General features: G+C 39.3%; 1 protein-coding gene across 2 annotated transcripts in view; it reads left to right on the top strand.

The window, feature by feature from the left end:
* Parn (poly(A)-specific ribonuclease) overlaps positions 1–21,059 on the top strand; it is a 38,327-nt gene that overhangs the window by 5,401 nt on the left and 11,867 nt on the right. Inside the window, exon 11 of one of the 2 annotated variants that reach the window (XM_028172174.2) lies at positions 594–640. In XM_028172174.2, the coding sequence (XP_028027975.2) occupies positions 594–640 (47 nt within the window). Of the gene's footprint in view, positions 1–593; positions 669–21,059 lie in introns of both variants that reach the window. The other variant, XM_089734258.1, reaches the window with a different exon arrangement.

Genomic DNA, 21,059 nt, shown 5'->3' with positions numbered 1-21,059 from the left:
CATCTGGTTTAGCAATCGAGTCTAGCAATAATCAACCTTAGAGACATTGTCAAAATTGAGCTATTAAAAACGTTGTAAATTTTAAATTTGTGATTGGCAACACTGCAAATAAATTGTTTTCTTGTCTGGCCATACTATTCGGTTTGCGAAAAAAATGTCAAGTGGGTATCCGACGCTAGAGTATCGTATACGAGCTCACGGTTATGTTGAGTGGTTTAAGACATTAGATCTAAGTCCTAATTGTATAGTGTAACGACTATCACTCCCTTCAGACCGTATCGAATTACTGCTTCGCGGCTGAAACAGACTGGATGTAACTATTTGTGGGAGTTAACAAAAAAAAGTAGATTATAAATATATATTTTTTAATTATTCGAATATTCACGTTTAGATCTTTAATTATGCTTAAATTAGCTTAAATGGTATTGTTATCAGGTCATAAAACGTCACAGAGAAGTTCACGACACACGAAATCATGACAGTAACTTGACATAACTGACATTTCTTCACTTGAGGCAAAAAAATAGACTGAAATATATTCATGATTTTATTACGATTTGACTAATTTTAAAACGTTTCTTAATTGTCAACAGATAACGACGAAAACGGCGGAGGCTGCGAACAACGACTGCAAGAAAACGTATGCAATACTCATTATATCATTAGTGGTAATTTTAATTGCATTCTTCTTGCGTGGCTTCAATAAGCTATATTGAATAAACGTCTAGCGTTTATTCAAACATTCTTTTTTAGTCATCAAATTTCTCTCAACGAAAAAAGCACAAGTCGTGGTAAACTTTTGGTTCTCCAATACCATGTGCCGGTCAAATAATTCTTAATAGATCGAGTGGTTTGATAAGTCTTATGTTAATTTTTTTTTTGTTTTTCCTATTTTCTTTCATGTTTTTCTTAAGCAGACAATTAGATTTTTCTTAAAATAGATTTAAAAATATAAAATAACATTTAAGAGATATAAAAAAGAATAAAGACATATTTTGATATATGAGTCGTGTGAAAGTTCCAAGCTACTTTTCATGATTTTTATTTTTATAAGTAGCTATATACGATTGCATTGCGATGATGTTTCTTGATGCAAATCAGTAATGATTTTATCGACTTTCGATATTCTAAATTTGGTATCCCTAAAATCATACAATAATATTAGGCGTATGGTAAGCGTTCTCGGAAACCACGCTATCTGGTGCTTACTGATTCGATAAAAGTGAAAACTCATAATAATAATAAGTAACGATCTACTAAAATTTATCTCTTGCTGTTGTCTCTGTAGTTGCAGTATTTACTCGGACAGTATTTCTTTTTTATCCTGGCAACACTGATTCACAGGGTTTCATAGCAAATACATTCAGACTAACAAAAGTAAGAAAGGAACGCGGTTGATCACCGTTTTCTGTAAATGAGGCTTAATATGAGTGTTTTATGGTAGACGCGGCTGAGTCCCGACTTTGCTGATGTCCAATGACATCGATGATCTCTTTCCAAGAGGACTAGAGCCGTCAGTTGAGGCCACAAAACAATTTTAATTTACCTATATGCAAAAACCAATAGCCTATTTACGTATGTTTTGATAAGATTAAACTTAGGCAGTTGCGAATATGCTTTAGTAGTTATATAAGAAGAGAGAGAGAGAGACCTTTGCCTCGAAGCTGACTGAAAAAAAATTAAATAAAAAGAAAAGCTTAGCCCTGACTGAGAATGTTCTTATTCTTTAAAAATAAAAACCCATTTAACTAAGTCATATTCCGAATCGTTATATTCGTTTGCATAATTTTTTGCTAAATACATTGACCGGTTTTTTCGAGTGGTATAGATTATACGACTTTCACAGATCCGCATTCGAACGGCACAGATATCACAATGTGAACGCATACTTATCCCTGGATTTTTGTTTGGTCTATGGTCAAACGTCACACAAAGTATGATCTGTAATAGGCACAATAGTCGTGGCTTTGTTGTTTATTATTAGAAATGGGAAAATAAATTTGCATTTTGTAACGAATTTATTTTATGGTGGGGTCTTCGTGATTCGTAGGAGAGAGAGGTAGTACGTTCTAAAGTGAGCACATATTAACTGTTGGTAGGGCGTGTTGTGACGGATAGTCACTACTGCTCTGCCTATTTTTGCCGTGAAGCAGTAATGCGTTTCGGTTTGAAATGTGGAGCAGCCCTTGTACTGTAAAACTGAGATTGGGAACTCGTGACTCAAGGTGGTGGCATTTTTACGTTGTTGATGTCTATGGGCTCCGATAAGCCCTTAACACCGGTTAGGCCGTGAGCACGTCCATCAATCTATGCAATAAAAACAAAAAAGGATTTTGTTTATCCGAATGTTTTGTATTAGTAAAAATGCAGTGCTCTAGAGGATATTGTTAGAGCAATGTTTATCGCGTTAAAACTGTGCAGTAATAGTTGCACTGAACCAGTCTGTTGGAAGGGTAATTATTACGGGTAAGAACAGGCAGGCAGGCTTTGTGGGCAGCGGCTTGGCTCTGCCCCTGGCATTGCTGAAGTCCATGGGCGACGGTAACCACTCACCATCAGGTGGGCCGTGCGCTCGTCTGCCTACAAGGGCAATAAAAAAAAAACATTTCGAAAATTTCAATATTTAGTTTTTATATGTATTTTAACATTATTGGCTGTTTTTTAAAAGACAATGTGACTCTGACAGAGCTCTTAAAAAGGATAATTAAGTCTGAATATTAAATTTATATTTTGCTTTCTCTATGTGAACACGTTTTACGTAATCACGTAGGGATTTAGTTTTTAAGAATTTATTTTCTCGAATAAAATACTTTTTGGAATCCAGATTATTTGTTTTATTCATGAAGGATTGTTGGAGGCACATTGTTTTTTTTTTAAAAACATTTTTTTGTTAATGTCTGATTTCGTCCGCTTTGGATGCTCGCTCCAACATTTCGTTATGGTTTTTTTTTAATAATTAATAATGAAAGAAATAATGAGGTAATAGAGAAGAAATAAAGAAATAGATAATGGATTTTATTTATACTAATATTATAAAGCTGAAGAGTTTGTTTGTTTGAACGCGCTAATCTCAGGAACTACTGGTCCGATTTGAAAAATTATTTCAGTGTTAGATATACCATTTATTGACGAAGGCTATAGGCTATATAACATCACGGTAAGGCCGATAAAAGTGGAGCACCAATAAAGAATGTTTCAAAATAATTTCACTTTCTACGTAAATGAAGTGGGGGGTAAAATTTAGCGTTATGCCAAAGTAACTGTTACACGCGGACGGAGTCGCGGGCAAAAGCTAGTCTTACTATAAACAAATAGATGTACTTAGTGAAATATAATTTTTTGAAATATAATTATTGTAATTATATTGTTATTATGTCGTTATGTTATTGTAATATCAGAGCAATACATTCCCCTTTGAATACTTCAACCTTGTGTCATGGGTTCAGGTTGTGTTTATAGGTAATCGCATATACTGTGCGTTAACTATATTGAATATTATAAACGTAAAAGTGTGTTTATTCGTGGCTGTGTGAAGAAACTTACTGACATGATTTTTTTAAGCCGACAGTTTTAGGTCAGGAGAGTGACACGTGCTTGACATTATGTTACCTTTTATTTCGAAAAAAAAAAATCACTTCCACGGCACACGGTTTTATTATCTTTGGAATAATTACGTGACACTTTAAATAAAATATATTCTTTTTCGTGACAGCGTCAACAAAACTGCGGATGTTATCTATGACGGTAAATTGACTTTTTACTTGTGTTTAGGCGCATTGCGTTCACTTTCTAATGTCTATGTCTCGGCTAACCCGAGTGATGCGGCTGTGCCAGTATTTAAATCGCGCAGTCAACAACGGCTGCCCTACCTTTCAAACCGAAACGCATTACTGCTTCACGGCAGAAGTGGGCGGAGCGGTGGTACCTACCCGTGCGAACTCACAAGAGGTCCTACCACCAGTAATTACGCAAATTATAATTTTACGGGTTTGATTTTTATTACACGATGCTCCTTCACTGTAGAAGTCAATCGTGAACATTTGTTAAATATGTAGTTCTTTAGAAAAAATTGTACACGGCTGCGGGATTCGAACACCGGTGCATCGCTAGATACGAATGCACCGGACGTCTTATCCTTTAGGCCAGTGATTATCAAACTTATTTCTTTTACCGCCCCCTTTGAAAATCAATTATTTTTCAGCGCCCCCCATTTTTTATACACCCTTAAAACTTTAAAACCACAATTTTATTAATTTTATTAATAAATGTTGTATTCATTTTCGTAAATGTAGTACCCGTATTTGTAGATGCTATTATTGTTTCTTCATATTATGTCCGTACATTGCTACTGAGCGTGTATTTACAAATTTGCAAAGTAAAAATGAATTCTTCGCATCAATATGTTTGTTTAAATTCAGAATTACCAAAATAAATTGCTAGTGCACTGTACTATTACTATGCCAATTTATTAGAACGAAACAATTTTTGTTGAATATCTTTCTCATTAATATAAGATTCTCATCATAAGATAATTAAAAATTTATATTTCGACTAGTAAATAATACTACTAACAATAATAACTTATTAAACTACGAATAAGCTAAACCTGGAAGTCGTAGAGGATTTCATTTATCTGGGCTCCGTCATAGCTAGTAATGGATCCTCCGAAAAGGACCTCAGAAGGCGAATCAGTATGGCAAAGAGAGCTATGTCCCAAATGGACCGTGTTTGGGCGAACAGAAACATCTCGAGGAATACCAAAAAGCAGCTCGTCACCTCCTTCGTCTTTTCCATTTTTCTCTACGGGGCAGAGACTTGGACCCTCAAGAAAGCCGACCGCCAACGCATCGACGCGTTTGAGATGTGGTGCTGGAGGAAAATGCTCGGGATTCGTTGGACAGAACACAGAACCAACGAATCCATTCTTACCGAGCTCAAGATTCCAATGCGCCTCAGCACTACATGCGCGCGGAGGAGTTTCGAGATCTTGGACATATCGCCAGAAAGAGAGGTGACAATCTGGAAAAGCTGCTGGTAACAGGCAAGGTATGCGGGAAAAGGCCCAGAGGCAGAAATCTAATGCGCTGGTCGGACTAAATACGCTCCACTCAATACCTCAGTCCACGTTGCTATCCACACAGCCAACGACAGGGAAGAATGGCGCCCTCAGCACTGAGGATTATCGACGCAAGAAGGAAGGAAACTACGAAAAATAAATTAATATCATTTCGTATTATAGATAAATATGGGTAATTTTTCATAGAATTTTAGTTTATAATTTAGAACTGGTTCAAATAAAAACCGCCGCCTAAGTGAGCGTTTTTATTATTTGTAATAATTAATATCTATACTAATATTATGAAGAGGAAAGATTTGTTTGTTTGTTTGTATTCAATAGGCCCCCTTTTGTGGAATATCGGGTATGACTGGGTACTGACAGGTGCCCTCCTCCCGGGCCTACGCGTAATCTGTTACGCAGACGCTAGTCGTTTCGGGGGGGAGTTTTGCTGAGTTTGCTCGTCTTGCCACCGCTGGGGTGGCGCATGTCGTCGGCAAAATCAGGAGATTGGGCCTCGACCTGACACTCAGTAAATCCGAGGCCATGTGATTCCACAGGCCCCGGAGAGTGCCACCAATCGATGCCGATATCGTGGCTGGAGGCGTCCGTATCGGGTCGGGATGCAGTTGAAGTACGTCGGCCTCATTCTGGACAGTTGTTGGACCTTCCGTGTTCACTTTCAGAACCTGGTCCCTCGTTTGTTGGGGGTGGCCGGCGCGTTAAGCCGGCTTCTTCCCAACATCGGGGGACCTGAAAAGGTGACGTGCCGTCTCTATATGGGGGTGGTGCGATCAATGGCCTTATACGAGGCGCCTGTGTGGGGCCAGTCACTGGCCGTGGGGGTAGCGAAGCTGCTGCAACGGCCGCAACGCACCATCGCGGTCAGGATCATCCGTTGTTATCGCACCATCTCTTTCGAGGCGGCGTGTGTACTGGCTGGGACGCCGCCTTGGGTCCTGGAGGCGGAGGCGCTCGCCGCTGACTATCAGTGGCGGGCTAACCTTCGTGCCCGGGGCGTGGCGGGTCTCAGCCCCAGTGTGGTCAGAGCGCGGAGGGCCCAATCTTGGCAGTCCGTGCTGGAGTCATGATCCAGGCGGCTGGCTGACCCTTCGGCTGGTCGTAGGACCGTCGAGGCGATTCGCCCGGTTCTTGTGAATAGGGTGAATCGTGACAGAGGACGCCTCACTTTCCGGCTCACGCAGGTACTCACTGGGCATGGTTGCTTCGGTGAGTTCCTGCACCGGATCGGAGCCGAGCCGACGGCAGAGTGCCACCATTGTGGTTGCGACTTGGACACGGCAGAGCATACGCTCGTCGCCTGCCCCTGGGAGGGGTGGCAGCGTGTCCTCGTCGCAAAAATAGGAAACGACTTGTCGTTGCCGAGTGTTCTGGCATCGATGCTTGGTGACGACGAGTCGTGGAAGGCGATGCTTGACTTCTGCGAGTGCACCATCTCGCAAAAGGAGGCGGCGGGGCGCGTGAGAGATGCACAGGCCCGCCGCCGTCGAGCGGGGTCCAGGGAGGCAGATATCGCCCAAGCCCTGGCCCTCTAAGTATTTCGGGTCTCCCTCACATGTCGGCCTGGGGACCGGCGAAAGGGGCCTAAGAAGACGACGTGCAAGCTGCTCTGGCCACGTTTTACGCATGAGCATCCGGGTGATGTAAGGCCGGCTATCCTCAACCCACGCTGGTTCTGACCCAGCGGAGTATTCCGTAGGATAGACCATTCCCCGGGGGCCGGAGGCGGGAATACGCCCGTACGTCCCGGCCCCTGTAGGTGGCGGCCTCCCCCCGGTGAAGGTCAAGGGGCGACCTGAGGGGGTGAGGCCGCGCGGCGCGCTACCAGCACTCTAGCGCGCTGCCGTGGAATGAATAGAGCGACCGGTCGACGGTGTATCGCGTCCCGACCCGGCAGGCTGGTTCTGGTCCAGCGGGGTATTCCGGGACACCAGCGGCACCGTCTGGGCGGCCCGACGGGCTGCCGCACCGAGACGGCCGACGTTTCAGAGCCTTCGATTCGCCTCGAAGGCTCCGTCGGCTGGGCGTCCTTGGGGTGAGCCGCGCCGTCTGGTTGTAGTGTTGACCGCGGTAGCCCCCCTACCTCATCCGGGTTCTGACCTCGGAGGGGATCGGACGTCGGGTGTAAGAGTGCAGGGGAGTCGTTTAGTGGGTGGGTCCTAAAATCCTTGGGCCCGCGGTCTGCTCACAACACCATGCAGATCGTTGAGTCTCACATACCCCGCGCGCCCCTTTTGCGCGGGGACCTCGTAGGAGGTTCGGCCCTCTACCCGAAAAAAAAAAAAAAAAAGGATAGACCATTCCAACCGGCGCCATCTAGGCGGGCTTCGGACAGCCTGCCGACCGAGAGGGCTGATGGTCCTGGCGCCGACGACCGCCAGTCCGGCGTCCCGAGGGAGAGGGTGATGGGAAAGATGTGCTCCGCACTAAACGCTTCACTTTTCCCCCTTTGCCTTTTCATTAGCTCTGTCTCATGCGAGGTTTGGATGCTGGTTGTTGAGCGACAGGAGGTTTTAGACGGTTCGACTACGACATGCCCCGCCCTCCATCCCCAGTGAAGGGCGGAAGTCCGGCAATTTCCTCCTGACTAAAAAAAAAACGTGTGGCACTCGGGAACTGCGGCGGTAAAGCTATTGCATAGCATTTTTTATCAACTTATGACATTATATTTGACAATGATAATTTAATATAATAAAACAAGACCACGCTATATTAAACCTTAATAAAGGCAAAACCCTAACTGCCCTTCACACTCATAAGCTAAACTGCGCGAGAGAGAGATGGGCAGACTTTTCATGATGCGCATGCAATGTGACGTCACGCCACGCGCTTATTCACAAACACTACACAAGCCCAACGTGTGAATGTGTTGAACGCGAGCTACATGGTAGGCGGAGTGAGGGATGTTAGGTTTTTTTCGTTACGGAATTTTATGATTCGGTCGCCGCGCTTGAGCTATTTTTAAGCTATGCAATAGCTTAAAAATGTATGAACTTGTAATAAAATCTCTTTGGCTATACTATTTGTATCTGGCTGGTTTTGGTATCATTAAAAGTTTAAATCCGAAAGAAGATAATTCCAAATTAAAATTAGAAAGATGTGTGATTTTTATTTTATTTTCATACTGTCAAGATGAGTGAATCTAATGAAGATTTTCGATACATTTTAAAATTTTACTACAAAAAAGGTAAAAAAGCAACGCAAGCCGTGAAAAAAAATTGCGACGTTTATGGACCTAGTGCAGTGTCTGTGAGAGTAGCACAAATTTGGTTTAAACGTTTTTAATTCGGAAATTTTGATGTCAAAAATGCACGTCGCTCTGGTCGCCCTATTACTGATAAAATCGATGCCATTTTTGAAAAAGTGGGGCAAGATCGGCATATCAGTAGTTACGTCGTAACTGAAGAACTGGGAATCGACCACAAAATAGTTATGGCGCATTTGAAAAAAACTGGGTACACAAAAAAGGTCACTGAAAGAAACCTAATTAACCGTGTACTCATTTGTGATTCTTTATTACGACGTAATGAAACCGAACCATTTTTGAGGAAGCTGATAACTGGTGATGAAAAGTGGATCACGTACGACAAAAACGTACGAGAAAGGTCGAGGTCAAAGGCTTCACAGACTCTGGCAAAACCCGGAGTAACTCGCAACAAGGTGATGCTGTGTGTGTGGTGGGATTGGAAGGGCATTATACATTATGAGCTGTTACCACCAGGCAGGACCATCGATTCTGAACTCTACTGCGAACAACTGATGAGATTAAAGCAAGAAGTTGAGAGAAAGCGGCTGGAATTAATCAACAGAAGGGGTGTGGTTTTTCATCACGATAACGCTAGACTTCACACATCTTTAGCCACTCAGCAAAAATTAAGAGAGCTTGGCTGGGAGGTGTTAATGCATCCGCCGTATAGTCCTGACCTTGAACCTTCAGATTTCTACCTGTTTCGGTCTCTTCAGAGTTCTTTAGGCAGTGTCAGGTTAACATCACAAGAGGACTGCCAAAACCAATTGTCGCGGTATTTTGATCGGAAGCCCCAAAATTTCTATAGCAATGGGATCATGTCCCTACCTACAAGATGGCAAAAAGTTATCGAACAAAATGGTACCGACATACTTTAGTTAAACGTGAATAAAGTATATTAAAAATTGTGAATTTTCTTAAAAAATGCGAAGAAACTTTTTCCCCCAACCTATTATTATATAGAAATAAAATAGTAGGTAAACAATGTTTACAATAAGTGAGCTGTTTAGGTTTACTATACTATTTGACATTGGACGGTAATGGGTAATTGTAAAAAATAATAATCTAAGACAAGTTTTTGAACAATAATTATATACGCATTTCCATTTTATATAAAAATTATGATTCTTACATCAGTAATTTCTTATAAAATGCTAAGAAAATGCTGTAAAATGCCCTTATGTTAAAAACAAGAAAGAAAGTAAAGAAAACCTCAATTTGTGTTAGTTAACGTATGTGTAATATTTTAAAACTCTGCATGGTAGTTTTTTTTCTAATGTTTAAAATAATTTCTGGTGCAATGTAATTAAGGTAAAATTGCTCTCATTTTTTAACTATCATCGATCATGTTCCGCAGAAACTTGTTACAACTTGATGGCGTACGGTGTGTGGGCTATCCTACGAAATCTATGTTAATTATTTTAAGTTTTTATAACATCATACAGGGTAAAAATATAAACTAATTATTCGTTATTGTGTAGTAGGTGGTTTTAATTTTAGTGAAATTTAAAATCTATAAAGTAAATGAAATTACAAATTTTACAGCGCCCCCCTAACCCACATCAACGCCCCCCATTTTTTCCTGGGCCCCTTAACGCCCCCCTCTAGGTTTCAAACGCCCCCAAGGGGGCGTTATCGCCCACTTTGAGAAAGACTGCTTTAGGCCTTTACAACTTCAAATAAAGATTCTGCAAAGCACTGCATTTGCTTGGGCCAGTGTTAGCAACACCTCCGGTTTGAGCTCCGGGAGCTCACCTATACGCTTTGGTAACGCTGAAATGGCCTCTCAAGGCTATCAGGGGGAAAAAAAATTGTATTACTGCGAACTACATCAACAAACTGCTTAACGTAACGTTGATCATTCTTTGTATCTTATCTTATACCTTTAAACGAGCAATTCTTGTGTATTAATATATATGTATATGTTACCGGAAATGTATGAAATCAAGGAATTGTATACAAATCCTAGGAAATGTGTACAATTCCGATACTATTTAGGAAATGTATAAAATATTGTTTGAAAAACTATTTAATGCATAGATATCCTAGGAAATGTATAAAATTCCTCGGAATTGTATACAATTCCAATATCGTATTAGGAAATGTATAAAGTAAATGTTTTCTGTAATAAAACACGTTGTTAATAATATTTTTTTAATATAACACTTATTGAGACAATCGGGTAACAGTCATACCGTAAAATAATAATAATATATTCATATTATCTTACTAATTAAAACTTCTAAAATCAACTATCTATTAACTTTTAACGTATCACAAAATATTGTATTTATTTTTATAAAATAAAATTTTCATTTGGCAAGTAATCAGTCTGATAATTAAATAATTATAAATGTCAAAGTATAAAAGTAAATCTTTATATTATAATACTTTGTCAGTCCATATAGCTATTTATTTTTGCAGGGTAAGCTCGAATGGCATTTGGAAGTACATAATACTTTATTTTTAAAACACAGACATCTTGATGTAGCACAGTTTTTCTTGCAAAGGCACTTCTTAAATCCCTGGCCGGTTCCAGTGGATTGCAAGTTGGCAACTGACCGTAATGCAAGACTCGTCCCGCTGTCCCCGTGTACCTACCAATATCTTAAATGTTTTACATTTCCGATTGCTATTTAGGAAATGTATAGATTTCCTAGGAAATGTGTAATGTGTAAGTATAATATAATTTATTTCACACATTTCCGTGCGATTTTAGGAATTACATACATTTCCTAGGAATTGTATACAATGACGGATTACATACATTTCCGTTAACATATATAATCTGAATCTCGGAAACGGCTCCAACGATTTTCATAAAATTTAGTATACAGGGGATTTCGGGGGCGATAAATCGATCTAGCTACGATTTATTTTCAGAAAATGTTGTTTTATTCGTGTTTTCAATAATCAACTCTTCCCGACATCTATTGGCGAATAATAATACTATTTTTCTTAATTGAGGGCAACTAACCGCTTTAAAGACACAACAAGATGTCGTTATAAAAAAAAAAAAAACGAGCCAAGCTCGGTCATCATCTAGTGTAAATAATATAAATCCATTGATTTACGGTGTCAGTAGTTCGCCCCCGGTGACTCGGTAGCCGGTCCGGGACAATGGCGCGTGCCGATAACGGCGACCCGGCGACCTCGCGTGCGCGCTTCCGCCATCTATGAATTTTAATGCGGTCGAATGAACACGATGCCATTTGCATAAGGCCACGTGCGTTCATATGATATTACATGTGTGATTAAATTTTCCAGCATAGTTTTTTTTTTTGGTGCCTCACGTATTGCATTGGGAATAGGAACATAATGTGGCTGTAAGCAATGACGGATTTAGGCTTGATGCCGCCCTAGGCCCTGTCTATTAATATTGATCCAATATTTTTATTTGAAAATTTAAAATAAAAATATAAAGAAAATTATAAAAATTGATCGGAACTCATTTTCAAAGGAGACTAACCGTCTTTACTTTATACCGTCTCTGAAATTTTGGAATTTCAAAAATTTTGCCGCCCCTAAAATCATGCCGCTCTAGGCTGGAAGTGCATCATCAGGAAATCGGACAAAAACAATTACCGGTAACTTGTCTATCCCTACAAATCATGCTATCCTCATTCTTTAATATAGGGTTAGATCTGCATCCCTCTAAGCAAAGTAATGATAAAGCCTTGCAAATACAAAAATTGAGTCACGATCGTGCTAGTGTTACTCATCATGTCTAATAAGATTGTGAGTATCACGAGTGACGAAAGTTTGATTCGTTGTATCAAGAAGTCATTTTAACTTCGCTCTCCTTTTATGGTATTATGGTATCTTGGAAGTTTATCGATTCAGAATAGCAAGGTCGGTGGTACACTTGGACGAGACATCGACAAATTGACGTCAAATCAAGAGTACGCATTCTTCAAAGCTATATCTGGCCATTCTATATAGCGGTGTTGTATAAGGCCCATCAAAGAAGAATATACAGAAGTAGATGTGTCTCGAAGTATTTGTTGTTAAAATCATCAAAAAGCGTGAAGGTGGATATCTCAGGGAGTTGTTTCAACATGATAGGTTTGCTTCAACTAATCGTGATGCCTAAGGTCCAAGAGAGAAGGCCCATCAGAAGACGCAATAAGTCCTGGCTAATGACACGTCAATGGATGGAGTCGCCAGCGCGGAGCAGCTGTTTTGCTTGGCGACGAACGTGGCTAGCTTACATTATTGATGACAAATATCTAGTAGTAGAGAAGGCTTTTTAATAAGAAGAAACCAGATGGTCCTGGTTAATACAAACGAAGTTTTATTTTTGTTTTTATGGGATTTTATGACCTGGTAACTAAGACCTTTAGGTCATGTCTTATTTTAATTTATATTCTTATTTTTATGAATAACGATAATATGGAGTGAAATAAAATAAAATGAAGATGATTAATTTGATACATTAATTAACTGGGATGAAATTAAATGAAATGAGATGAGACGATATGATATGAAGTTTCATGAAAATAAACATTCTTAACGAAAAAAAAAGAGCAATTTGTTTACAAAAATAAATCAATTACAACGGTACAGTCTAAACGAAAAGTGTATCTTTCATTGATCATACAATTTGTAAAGTTTTCATATAAAACGTTCGCTCCATTTATACGGTCATGACAAATCGTAACCATTTCGTGTTTAATGTGCCTTCCTCGTCAGATGTATACTTTCCCGAACAGATAACATTCAGTGGTTGCAGCCAACACGTTCTTGGTACGGAACATTTGTCGAGCTAAAATTATAATAAAAGCCGGCTTTTGATTGTAACCGTGAGCTGAGATACTCGTAATTCTGTTTGCTTATACATCAAGTATCTAAATGGGGTTTAAGGCTTAAGCAATTAAGGGCAGAATCCTATATTATTGAACATCATGGTGTACGATTTGTCGGAAAACAAAAAATGTATGCACAAAATTTGATATATTTTTTTTTATTGCTTAGATGTGTAGACGAGCTTACAGCCCACCTGGTGTTAAGTGGTTCTGGAGCCCATAGACATCTACAACGTAAATGCGTCACCCACCTTGAGATATAAGTTCTAAGGTATAGTTACAACTCGTCTCAGTATAGTTACAACTTCAAACCGAAACGCATTACAGCTTCACGGCAGAAATAGGCGGGGCGGTGGTACCTACCCGTGCGGACTCACAAGAGATCCTACCACCAGTAGATATTTATGTAATTCGCATAATACGTCCTCAAAATCTCTCAGTTTTAGATCGTTTGATTTTTTGGGGTTGTAATACGCAAACCGTTGTAATGGTAGTATGGTAGGCAATCTTAATGCTTCAGTTAGGGCACGGTCGTTACGCTCGGACAACTAATAATACCACCGACATCGTCTTTTATTTATCGCCGCTCGACTCGCAACGAACGAACGTTCATCCATTTTGTTTCCAGCTCAAGGCATAGATCGAAATTTCCGATTCCCAGTCGCTCGGCCGTTGCTTTTGTAAATAGTTGCAGTGTTAAATAAGATTTTGTATTATGATTGCGTATATATATATTTTTTTAAATACGGTTAAAACCGTTTCAAATTGCATCCATTGAGCGCGATTTTTGAGGCAAAAGATGGTGCTTGTTTTAAAGCTTTTTTTTTATCGCTTAGATTAGTGGACGAGTTCACAGCCCACCTGGTGTTAAGTGGTTACTGAAGCCCATAGACGTCTACAACGTAAATGCGCTACCCACCTTGAGATATAAGTTCTAAGGTCTCAAGTATAGTTACAGCGGCTGCCCCACCCTTCAAACCGAAACGCATTACTGCTTCACGGTAGAAATAGGCAGGGTGGTGGTATCTACCCGCGCGGATACAAGAGGTCCTACCACCAGTAATTACGCAAATTATAATTTGATTTATTTACATTAAGATTTTTAGGCGATTTCTAGAGACTAGTCTCGTTTAGATACCAATGTTTTGACTATTATCTCCCAATCGACTAATAAGTAATCATGTTTTCCATCATTACTTGACGTTGTTCTACTTAAGCCATTGTTGTAATGTTGTCGAGATAACTAGATTATGTCTTCGGGTGGGTGGCGGCGTTCACGTTTTGATGGCTACGAACTTCGGTTCGCGGTTAGCATAATGCGGTGGTTTGTTCGGCTGTCCGCGCCACTAAAGTTTAATGCTCGGTAAGTATGGAAACGGACTTATTCGATTTTCATTTTGATGTTGCTTATATCTTCGGTATAGCGATCGAAAAGGTCATACGTATTTAGCTTTCTTCTGTTGTAGATCAGACGATAAGGCGGCTATATCAAGGCTTAGATTCCGCGTCGTCATCGTTATAGGTATCTATTGATGTCTAAGGCGATACGTCCGTCACGGCCGCGTTTGAATCGATCTATGAATTCGAAAGGCGGATCGCGTTTCGCACATCCAGACTATCTCGGATCTAGACAGGGACACTTCTCGTCTTGTCGCCTGCCCGCTGTCATCGTTGGCCTAACGGGGCTTGAACTTTGTAGGGCTGTGGCTCGTGTTTTCGTGACACGGTGTTTGTACGACGAAAATACTTTAGAATATGAATAATTAGTTTTCATTTTTGTCTTAAAAGTACTATTTAATATAAGCTGACAATAATACAGCTGATCTAACAATCGTAATGTTACCTAATTGTTTCGGCTAAGAATTATTTGTCAACCCTGACACGTAATTCGCTTTGACCGTATGCCGACACGATATCTCATTAGCTAATAGCCAATTATAAAGAGTGACACGTCCGGGGAAAATTATACTGGACTTTACGTATCTAGGTTCGCTTTTAGTCGTCACGTCTTCACGTGGCCAGTTGCGCTTCGCATATCCAGGTAGCGTTTGATACGATAAGTGGCTCTAAAATTTGTTTTTGTGCGGTTTTAATGTGTATTTAACTTTTCTTTTGGGGTTTTTTAATTACGAAATTCATAATGGATTTGTTATTTGTTACCCGAGCGACTCCAAGGCTTAATAGCTCAAGAGCATCTGTTTCGTGAATTCATCTGGCACAATTGCAATCTGCTGAAAAGATCCGACAAGAAATTCAGCGATCTTATGCTGTGGACTAAGTTTCACGTTGAGCTTTTCAGTAAGTTCGACGAGTACGATACGACCCGTGCTTTTCCCGTTGCTAGCAGTTTACTGGTGGTAGGACCTCTTGTGAGTCCGCGCGGGTGGGCACCACCACCCTGGCTATTTTTGCCGTGAAGAAGTAATGCGTTTCGGTTTGAAGGGTGGGGCAGCCGTTGTAACTATACTTGAGACCTTAGAACTTATATCTCAGGGTGGGTGGCGTATTTACGTTGTGGATGTCTATGGGCTCCAGTAACCACTTCACACCAGGTGGGCTCGTCCACCCGTCTAAGCAATAAAAAAAAATAGCATCAGGATTAGTACCGTCGATCTGTGTCGAGTTAGGATTAGGTAGATGTATCAGAACGCTTCTAAGGCGTTGATTGTAGTTGGACACTACGTGAGCCCTGTCGCATCCCTTCGGGAACTAATATTCTAGGACAGTCTTTATCTACTCACGGGTAGGTGCATGGTCTGGATCGTCGTTTAAGATTTACATTCCACACATAAGTGCTCCAACGGGTATTAACCTAAGCAAGCACTATTGGAGAGTTTGGGAGGGAGTTATTGTGGGGATTGGCTGCGTCAACGAACACCACACTCTCGTATAACTCATGAAGTAATTGGTCTTAATGTTTTATATATACGCGATCATTTTGTAGATACGATTTGTATTAATGATTGATTTAAAAATAGTTTGCTGTTTCGTTCACGGGAGAAATACAGAGTGTATGTGTGTTTTAATCTTGTTATTAATTATTTGTTCTTGTTTTCTCTATTTCGAGAGGTCAATACTTTATGGGTCGATTAAACGTTAATACTTTAGAAGTTTTGAACGAAGAATACAATTCATAGAATAAATATGCATAGAAGGCAATCAAAGAAATTAATACTACAATCGATTTACTTTGTTCTGGAAAGCGACTTTACATTTGAGGCCTATAAAATCAAAGGCAGCTATATCCAAGTCTGTCAAATATTCAGGTAAACTACAAAAATCGGCCCTAAACACGTCATTACGGATCCTCCCGATCCATCGAAGTTACTGCTCTTGCTAGGGCCAGTGTTAGAAACACTCCCGGTTTGAGAATCTGAAATAACATTTTTCGTATAGCTACGATATTCTTTATTTTAAAAGAGATTTATAAAGAATGCGAATATTACTAATAATCTGAATTTTAAATGATAAAACTTCGTTTATTAGTACTTAATACAGAGTAAACTTAACTTTTTTGAACTGAATTTGTTAGAGATTTAGCTGCATTTGTTATAACATGAAAACACTAAAGCGTGTTCAACTAACTAAACAAGATAGAGCCATTGTTAATACATTTTACGACATTATGGCGTTTAGCTGCCTTTGATTTTATAGGCCTCAATTGTTCTTTGTCAATGGTAACATTTCTTTGCTTTGGATACACAAATATGTACTTTTTATTGCGACTTCTTCTAATAACATGTCATATAAAGTTAAACTTTATTATATATGCAAAAAGTTTAATGCTTCTTTGGATCTATTAAAATTTCAATCACTCCAAATTCGGTAGCAAACAAGCATCGAATACCAAAAACCTACAAGCCAGCATTGATTTCAATATTTACAGAAACGTGATCACTAAATTTGGTACCGATCGCCATATTTAAACTCCGACGTTCCCTAACAAACAGTACGTACGTTCTTCAACTAACCAATTATGGTAAAGTCTGGACGAAACTGGTGTTATCGTCTTGTAATCCGACCGTTTGAGGTGATATATCCGCTCCGGACATGTCCCCTGCGAACAATAAATACGGGTAGCGATTTACACCCGCGCCTTTAGAGCTAAAACACGAAGGTGCTTAAAGGTGATGTGTGTTTTTTGCATCGATTTACGAATAAATCGAGATTAATTGCTTTTAAAATATTTTTCTTAATGAACTTGCTCTACCTCGCACCGGGAGTAATTTGCTTTTAAGAATAGGATGCAGCGTTGTGGTGCTTATGCCAGACTTTACCTACAGAGTTTTCCGCCGGATCTTCTTAGTGGGTCGTGATTCCAATACGGTAGTAGACCCAGTGAAACAATGCTCTTGCTAGGCTCGACGTCGCCCAAAACACGTTATTACCGGATGCTTATGCCGGATTTTACCTATACCGTTTTTCCTCGGATCTTCTCAGTGGGTCGCGTTTCCGATCCGATGGTAGATTCTGCGAAGCACTGCTCTTGCTAGGGGCAGTGTTAGCAACACTCCGGTTTGAACCCCGTGAGTTCACCTACATGTTAGGGCGAAGTTGAAAATAGCTTCTCAAGGCTATCATAGCATAGATAGAAAAAAAGAAAAAAAAACTTGTTTGTATCTGTGTTAGCAATTCTTTCGGGTTGAGTCCGTGAGTTTACCTACGGGTCCGCGCGGAGTTTGGAATAGCCCCCTAAGCGACCAATGGTTAGGTAGGGAAAACAAGTCGGACTTAAATGAAATGTCGGATAGTTTGTAAAATAATTTGTAACACTTTAAAACGCACCTTCAACTGACTTGCTAAATTCATCTTTTATCTAACGTGCATAGATTATTAGTAATTCTCTTTAGTCTACTTAATATTGCAGCTTCTCTGATGTGTGTGCATGACGAATGTCCTACTTATATTGTTGTCGTCTCCTGAGCAATATCAACAAAGTAGTAATACTAATAAATAAAATAATAGTAATATAAAATTGTGTTTAAAAATTTTGAATTAATGAGTAAATTCAACGTGATAATATATTTAAAAAAATTTGTTGTTTAAAAATTGACCGGTTTTTGCAAATAACTAAAATAATAAATTCGTTCGCAACGCACAGATGATCGCGAGAAACAAACGCTAACTTAATACATTTGCTTTGGTTTTGTGTTGTTTCGATTTGCACGCAAATATATAGCTGATGATTTCTAGCATCTTTGTGCTTTCATAGCGGATTTATATTATTTTCAGAGTCTGTAGCCCTATATGTAACACGTCCGGTTTCGGAATTGAACTACGATTACATTATCTTTTTTATTATTATTTAGATGGTTGGACGAGCTCACAGCCCACCTGGGTGTTAAGTGGTTACTGGAGCCCATAGACCTCTACAACATAAATGCGCCACCCACCTCGAGATATAAGTTCTAAGGTCTCAGTATAGTTACAACGGCTGCCCTGCCCTTCAAACCGAAACGCATTACTGCTTCACTGCAAAAATAGGCATGGTGGTGGTACCTACCCGTGCAGACTCACTAGAGGGGTCCTACCAACAGTGGAGAGGTCCTACGACCAGTATGGAGGTATTCGAATTTTCCCGTGTCTTAGACATAAATAAATTATTCTTGCGATTTAATTTCGTGTTTTTCTCTTTAGTTACATTAGAATAAACCGTAAAGGTAGCTTTAATCTATATAATTATATAAAAATGAATCTGCGTAATGTATGTATGCGCGTAACTTCAGAACACCGGCAACAAATTGGATAATTCTTTTTTGTGGTCTGTTATTGTCAAAAGGTTCTTATGAAAAAAAAATATTAAGAAAATTTCGCGGAAAATTAGAAAATTTAAGAAAACTTAACCACGATATAAAAAATTCTAAAACCTTATGACGTTTGTCATAACATTGACAGAATGCGTGCTGTAATTGCTGTTCGTTAGTCTCGCTAAAACTCGAGAACGGCTGGACCGATTTGGCTAATTTTGGTCTTGAATTATTTGTGGAAATCCAGAGAAGGTTTAAAAGGTAGATAAATTTGAAAATGTTCGGAATTAAATAAAAATAACCATTTTGTTTTTCCTTTGATGTGTCCACCGTCGGACGGATTCCTTTTGCTTAAGTTTATTTTATACAAAAGTTTAGGTCTTTTGTTTATCGATTGAAGCACTACGAAGTCTGCCGGGTCAGCTAGTCAATAATAATAAATTTTAGTCGCCGAAGCGAATCGAGGGTGGATAGCTAGTTATGAATAAAACTATATAGCTGACCCGTAGAACTTCGTACCGCCTAACAGTCAATGAATGTCGTATTGCAGATTAGCCGAACTAAATATCACTATGCCACTAAAGCAGTACGATCCAGTCGTATCGTAGTTTGATATATTTTCTTTAGTTTGTACCAAACTACCCATACTCGACCGCTTCGCTGGGCATTTAAAATTAACATTATTATTTATTGTCCTTATTATTAGGGAGTCCAACACTCATATAAATATTAGCCTATCCATTAAGTACATGTATTTTCTACATGGATACCAAGTTTCAAGTCAATCGGATGCATGGTTCAGCAGTCATAACGGAACATCCGTAAAAACCACTGTAGATTTATATATTAGTATAGATATTTTTCTGAACGCACGCATAAATATTTGAAAACCAATATACATATGTCAAACCTTTTTCAATACTGAATTTTTAAAATCTAAAATACGCCATTATCCGAATGTTGTAGAAATATCATGTCGATTCGAAATCTTATTTAAATACGTTCTTTGATTTGAGGGGAAAGTTTACCTTATCGACGGGATGAACATTATATGTTTGACAGTTACGAAACCCATTAAAATGTTTTTTTTTTTTCGTAAAATTTTCCAATGCTATCTATAGTTATTCTTAAATTCGACACGGAGTCAAATCCAACAAATCAAAAACCATTAAAATCGGTCCAACCGTTCTCGAGTTATAAGTGCTCGAACAAAGCCGACATTGTTTTTAAATATTAAGAAGATGTATTATTAAGATTTTATCTATGAGTAATATCGGCTTTGGACCAGGTCGTTATTTGTTTATTATTATTTTTTTCTCTTTATTGCCGCTTTACGCAGATGAGTATAAGGCCCACCGGTGATGGTAAGTTTTTTACAGCTAAAATAAATTACAGCTAAATTAAAAAAAATTCAAATGAAATACGTACTTAACAAATGTTTACGATTGACTTCCACGGTGAAGGAATAACATCGTGTAATAAAAATCAAACCCGCCAAATTATAATTTGCGTAATTACTGGTGGTAGGACCTCTTGTGAGTCCGCACGGGTAGGTATCACCGCCCCGCTTATTTCTGCCGTGAAGCAGTAATGCGTTTCGGTTTGAAGGGTGGGGCAGCCGTTGTGACTATACTGAGACCTTAGAACTTATATCTTAAGGTGTGTTGCGCACTTACGTAGTAGATGTCTATGGGCTCCAGTAACCACTTAACACCAGGTGGGCTGTGAGCTCGTCCACACGTCTAAGCAATAAAAAAAAAAAGTTCAAATGTATGCGTTACTTAACTATACTTATACATGTCTCAAACCAGAGATTACAAACATACTTCCAAAATTATTGTTTTTCTTTCTTTACAACTTCAATCACTTATATCAGCTATTTATTGATATTTGAATTTGATATCTACAAAATTGAATTTAAAGTTTACAAAATAGAATTTTAAGTTAAAAACCTATATTTAAAATTAAAAAAGAAACGCTTTTCGATCCTCTGTTATGTTATTGTATGTATCAGGAAGAAGTCTCGGAGCAAATATATTTGAAAGGCAATAAACATTGCACTATAACAATATAATCGTTTCACGGAATCGATACGGTTCGATCTCTGGTTAGTTGTCTGTCTGTTCGGGAATGTGACGCCGACTATCGCCGCTTCATTAGGAGTCGCCTTTTGTGTTGACGGC

Source organism: Bombyx mandarina, chromosome 17 (genome assembly GCF_030267445.1).
Source record: "Bombyx mandarina strain Sakado chromosome 17, ASM3026744v2".
NCBI lineage: Eukaryota > Metazoa > Arthropoda > Insecta > Lepidoptera > Bombycidae > Bombyx > Bombyx mandarina.
Note: the sequence above shows the minus strand (reverse complement) of the source record. Positions and strands in the feature narration are given on the sequence as shown.